General features: G+C 46.4%; 2 protein-coding genes across 2 annotated transcripts; both read right to left on the minus strand.

Moving 5' to 3' along the window:
* Nucleotides 1-967: 967 nt before the first annotated feature.
* LOC122319660 lies at nucleotides 968-2,945 on the minus strand. The gene is made up of 4 exons (XM_043207257.1): nucleotides 2,844-2,945; nucleotides 2,538-2,756; nucleotides 1,724-2,428; nucleotides 968-1,090 (listed from the first exon to the last, which is right to left on the minus strand). Exons 1-4 carry the CDS (start codon nucleotides 2,943-2,945, stop codon nucleotides 968-970), a joined length of 1,149 nt encoding a protein of 382 aa, XP_043063192.1.
* Nucleotides 2,946-3,241: 296 nt separating this feature from the next.
* On the minus strand, nucleotides 3,242-5,705 carry LOC122319661. Its single transcript, XM_043207258.1, has 5 exons — nucleotides 4,847-5,705; nucleotides 4,388-4,790; nucleotides 3,891-4,332; nucleotides 3,397-3,824; nucleotides 3,242-3,317 (listed from the first exon to the last, which is right to left on the minus strand). Exons 1-5 carry the CDS (start codon nucleotides 5,703-5,705, stop codon nucleotides 3,242-3,244), a joined length of 2,208 nt encoding a protein of 735 aa, XP_043063193.1.
* Nucleotides 5,706-6,044: the final 339 nt, after the last annotated feature.

The raw sequence follows: 6,044 nt of genomic DNA on the forward strand, positions 1-6,044 counted from the left end.
ATCCTACATTTAACTAAAGTCAGTCCATTTTTGGCCTATGACTTTCTTTATAGTTTTTTTCTTTAATTTCCTTTTACACCACCAATTCCACCACTTTTCTCTTTCCTTCTTAGATCTTTTTTTTTTTTGCCTTTTCTCGGGCCTTAGATTACACCGCTTAAAAATGATTTTGCACTAGCCAAAGAAAAACAAGAGAGAACGCTATAGTCGAGTTCCCCGACTATCTGATACCCGTTACTCAGCTAGTGTAAGTGCGAAGGCCAGTTTTTGGCGGTTTGTGGGCGTTAGAGTGGGCGTGGCAAAAAGTTTTTTTGCAAATCGATAGAAATTTACAAGACCAATACAAAAATGAAAAAATATTAAAACATTTTTCAAAAGTGTGGGCGTGGCAGTTTTGGGCGGTTTGTGGGTGTTAGAGTAGGCGTGGCAAAAAGTTTTTTTGCAAATCGATAGAAATTTACAAGACCAATACAAAAATGAAAAAATATTAAAACATTTTTCAAAAGTGTCGGCGTGGCAGTTTTGGGCGGTTTGTGGGCGTTAGAGTGGGCGTGGCACCATGATTTGACAAACTTGCGCTGCGTCTATGTCCCTGGAGTCTGTATGCCTAGTCTCAACTTTCTAGCTTTTGTAGTTCCTGAGATCTCGGCGTTCATACGGACGGACAGACGGACAGACGGACGGACAGACGGACATGGCCAAATCGACTCGGCTATTGATCCTGATCAAGAATATATATACTTTATATGGCCGGAAACGCTTCCTTCTGCCTGTTACATACTTTTCAACAAATCTAGTATACCCTTTTACTCTACGAGTAACGGGTATAATGATTTTCGCCTCTGCTTTTTCGTTTCGGGCGGGACGGCTGCACGATCACTGAAGCGAATTTTGTTTCCGACTCCAGCTCCCGCATGGGGTCTCCAAATCTTTCAGTGCTTTTTGGCGGCTCTCCTTCCGAATAGCTTTACTGGCTCTCGATGCGTCGGAAGCTTCCCTGACTTCCTGGTCCGCGACTCTGGACGCAGCTGGTGGATTGGGGCGTTGGCTCGAGGTACTTCACGTTGCCCACGGTGTATGTTGGACGAACCTATCCCCGACAAAAAAAAACCTTACCTAAATTTGACGAAAAAACAAATACCGGCGCCAGAAGACTCGCTTACCCTGCAGTTCTGCAAATTAATGCTTGCTATTTTAACTTCTTACTTTGCCACAGCCCAAACGGGGTATATAACGTGGACCAATTTAAGTACTTTTACGAAGCAAATCACGCACAACTGCTCTTGACCAAAGTCGGGAGGTGAAAGAAAATCTTAGACGCCACCAATCTGGCGCCAACCTACCGCCCCTAGGAAAAAGAGAGATGTGCCCCAGAGAAAGTTGACATTTGGGGCTGTTGCTCTCCTCTGCCTTTCTTTTGAGCCACTTCTTTGGTTCGAACACCCACATCTAGATGGCGCCTATGAATATGCGGTTTTGGCGATGTTAGTTTCGCCATTTACTTCGTTTGCGTACATATATATTTTATTACAAAGCTTTATTATAATAAGGCACACACAATGCGCGCGTATCAAGTCGTATCCAGAGAATGACGCTTAAATTGTAAAGGGTTACCGTATCGCTTAAATCTAGTATTTTGTAGGTGACGCTACCAATATATCAGTGTCGCCACAGTACTCCCCTTCCAGTGAATCCGTCACGATCCTTGGCTCGCAAATGTTACCTTACGCCGTTTTTCGTAAGTCCTTTGAGGAGTGGGGTTGGATTCCTCCGAGTCGAACTGCTTGTCGTCCTTGACTAGGAAAACAGGCTTGAGGCGGTCGACTGATACTGCTGAGTCCTTCCCGTCGATTCGTATGGTGAAAACTCGGTCGTTGTCGCGTTTGATGATTTCGTACGGTCCGGTGTAAGGAGGCTCCAGAGGTTGCTTTACTGCGTCTATGCGGAGAAATACATGGGTGCATTTGTCAATTCCCTTCAGTAGGAACATTTTTTCTTTAATATGGTGCGATGTGGGAGTTGGTCGAATTTTCTGCATGTGCTCTCGAAAACTGCTCAGGAATGTCGTAGGGTCCACAGTTTCATCCATGTTGGCGAAGAATTCGTTTGGCAGTCGAATTGGTACTCCGTATAACATTTCAGCTGCAGATGATTTTATGTCTTCTTTGAAACAGGTACGAAGGCTAAGTAGCACAGTTGGTAATAGTTGAGGCCACGGCGTGCCACTGCTGCACATCAAGGACGATTTGAAGGATCTGTGCCACCTCTCTATAAGTCCGTTTGATTGCGGATGGTAGGCCGTAGTGTGAATATGCTTGCTTCCGATCAGGTTGTTTGAAAACTGCAGATTCAAACTGCGCGCCTTGATCAGTAGTGATTGTTTTGGGTGATCCAAAACGGGATACCCAGTGTGTCCAGAACGCCATAGCTATCGTATCGGCCGTGATATTAGTGAGTGGTACTGCTTCTGGCCATCGTGAGAAACGGTCAATCATTGTAAGACAATAGCGATAGTTTTGTTGTAAAGGCATAACAACTATATCCAGGTGGACGTGGTCGAATCTTCCATTTGGCACAGCGATCTTCTCCGGCTGAAGGTGATTGTGCTTGTGAATTTTGGAGCGCTGGCATGGGAGACAAAATCTACACCATTTGAGGACATCTTTGTTCATCGAAGGCCAGACAAACTTCTGTCTGATTTGACGGGCAGTTGCTCGTCCGCTGGGATGCGAAAGATTGTGGATATATGAGAAAGCCTGTTTGCGAAGAGATTGCGGTACAAAAGGACGGAGATTTGGTGTGGATACGTCACAGTATATTGAATTTTTTCCACCAAAACAAACTTTCTTCAGCTTTAAGGAAGTAGTTCCTTGCAAGATGCGTGTCAACTCAAAATCTGAGGCTTGCTCCTCCTCGAGTTGTGCCGCGGTGATCGCTGTGGGCATCGTGATAGTGCAAAGCCTCGAAAAAGCGTCTGCGACTATATTTTCTGTTCCTTTTATGTGAAGGATGGTTGTCGAAAATTGCGAAATATAATTTAAATGCCGCAGCTGTCGAGGTGATGCTTTTTCAGGGCGCTGTTGGAATGCGTAAACCAATGGCTTGTGATCAGTCTTTATCACAAAAATGCGTGCATCGACGAGGTGTCTGAAATATTTGATTGCCTCGTATATGGCAAGTAGCTCTCGGTCGTACGTGGAATAATTTCTCTCAGTGTCGGTGAGCTTCTTGGAGAAAAATCCTAGAGGTTGCCAGTCATGACTAGTGCGTTGTTCCAGAACTGCTCCGATTGCGAGGTCCGATGCGTCACAAACCAGCTGTAGTTCAGATTTCGGAGCAGGAAATGATAAGAGCGCTGCGTCTGCTATGCTCTGCTTGCAACTCTCGAAGGCTGACATGAGTTCTGTAGTCCAGATGATTTGTCGTTGGTCGTTCTTCTTTACATTTCTTAACAGCGCGGACAGCGGTGCCTGAGTGTGCGAAGATCGAGGTAGGCATCTTCGATAGTAGTTTATAACGCCTAAGAAACGGCCTAGTTGGCTGATAGTTTCAGGACGAGCATAATTGAGGATGGCATCGATGCGACTGGACGGTGGTTTGATGCCGTGTTCGTTAATCGTATAGCTGAGAAAATTAACTTGCGTTTGCGCTAGTTGACATTTGCTCAGATTGATGCTAAGCCCGTGTTTCTGCAGGACTGATAACACTGCTCGAAGATGTTCTTCGTGTTCGGCGATCGATTTCGAAGTTATAAGTATATCGTCTATGTAGCAATATACGAAGTCCATGCCGCGAAAAATGTTGTCCATAAAACGCTGGAACGTCTGTGTCGCATTTTTTAACCCGAAAGGCATGTACTGGAATTCTATGAGTCCAAAAGGTGTTCATACGGCCGTCTTCTGGATGTCTTCTTCCGCCATGGGAATTTGGTAGTACGCCTTTACCAAATCAAGCGTTGAGAAGACTTTCCCACCATGTAGCTGTTCGGTGAAGTCGTGAATGTGTGCAATCGGATAGCGATCTGGTATCGTAATCGAGTTGAGCTTACGATAATCGCCGCATGCCCTCCAGCCACCGTCTTTTTTGGTGACCATGTGGCGTGGGCTGGACCAAGGACTTTTGGAGGGACGACATATGCCTTGCTCAATCAGAAAGTTGATTTCCTTTTTCGCAGTTGCAAGTTTATCTCCAGATAAGCGTCGTGGTCGGTCAGAAACGGTGGTCCCATTATGTTTCGATATGGTGTTGTACATCATGTTGCTTTGTATGCTTCGTTGACGGTTTAGTGACTTCCACAAACTCTTGCAGAAGGTCTCGAAATTTAGAAATTCCCTGCACAATGGAAACGGATGTTTGATTCGCCTGTGCTAGGCGCGCGGTTGTTGACAGTCCTGTGACCGAGTCAATAAGGCATCTGTTTTTGAGATCAATAAGAAGCTGGAATTCGGCTAAAAAGTCTGCTCCAATTATAGGTGTGTGTACGTCCGCAATGATGAATGGCCAGGTGAAGTTGCGTCTGAGATCCAAGTCCAGATTAGTTATGTATCTACCATAGGTGTGAATGATGGTCTGGTTTGCTGCGTATAGCGTCAGATCGGCTTGGGTGGTTTTCTGTTTAACCAGCGTGCGAGGTACAACTGAAACCACAGATCCAGAATCGATGAGGTATCTGATGTTGGAGGTACGATCGGTGACGTGCAAACGCTGCTCCCGTGGAACAGCTGACTGAACTGGTGGATCGCTGCTGCTGTCCTGGCTGCCGCTGACCAGCGCGTCAGGCGGCAGCTCCTCTAGTTTAACGACGTGGAGCGTGCGCAGGGTGGTCGGCATTTATTTGCGTTGTCACCAAAGCGCTTGTGGTAAAAACAAAGATTTTCCTGTGCTCCTGAAGTCGGTTGACCGGAATTGTCTGCTGGTCTGGCGCCACGAGATGAACTGCGTGATCGGTTGTGTGATTGGATGCGCTTGACATCCTTTTTCAATGCCGTGACATCTTGCATGAGCGAACGTAAATTGTCAGAAAGTTCTTTCAAAGGATCTGCAGGGGCAACTGCGCAGATAGCCGGATTTGCTGGAGGAACAGCAGTTGAAGATGTGTTGATGGCAAACGAGGCGTTCGTGCTAATGGCTTCGAGCATTTTGTCTGCAATCTTCGCAAGCTTGTCCAAGTCCGACTCATCCCATACGGTGAGCAGCGGACGAATGGAGGCTGGCATCTCAGCCAGGAATAGGGTATGAATGATGTTTTCGCTGCCAGGATCCGGGGCCAAGCGTCGCATATTTGCCAAGATTTCCGAAGGCTTTAATCCGGTGGCACCTCCTCCTTGAAGTAGTCGTCGCAGTTTTGACTCGGGCGATTCAGCGAACTTCTGCAGCAAGCGAGTTTTGGTTGCTGCGTATTTGTTGTCTGCCGGTGGACGAGTGACCAAATCCTCCACAGCCAAAACCACATCTTCTTCCAAATGCAGTGTCACCAAGTCGAACTTGTCAGTGTCGTCGACAATGTGGTGCAAACGGAATGATCGCTCCACTTGAGCAAACCACAGGTGCGGGTTGTTGTGTGTGAATTTTGGCAAATGCACGGTAACACGTGTGTGCGTGCGCGGCGTCTCATCTCTGTTCGCAGGAACGCTTGTCCGAAGTGCCTCGAGCTGTTGTTGGAGTTCTCGAATTTGAGCGGAGAAATCTGGGTTCGGGTCCGGCATGGCGGATTCTCTTGATCGCTTTCGTCGAAATTTAGGCGTTTTGGTTGTAAATTTCGCAAATTATAGCGGCTATTGCGCATTGACTTGGGTCAACGTATGTGTGTGAGTGTGCGTGCACTTGAATTTCACAATAGTACGAAATATTGTTTTCAGATTCTCGCACAATTTTCGCTAGTCGGGGTCACCACTTTGGCGATGTTAGTTTCGCCATTTACTTCGTTTGCGTACATATATATTTTATTACAAAGCTTTATTATAATAAGGCACACACAATGCGCGCGTATCAAGTCGTATCCAGAGAATGACGCTTAAATTGTAAAGGGTTACCGTATCGCTTAA

This window comes from Drosophila yakuba, unplaced genomic scaffold, assembly GCF_016746365.2.
Source record: "Drosophila yakuba strain Tai18E2 unplaced genomic scaffold, Prin_Dyak_Tai18E2_2.1 Segkk4_quiver_pilon_scaf, whole genome shotgun sequence".
NCBI classification, from domain to species: Eukaryota; Metazoa; Arthropoda; class Insecta; order Diptera; family Drosophilidae; genus Drosophila; species Drosophila yakuba.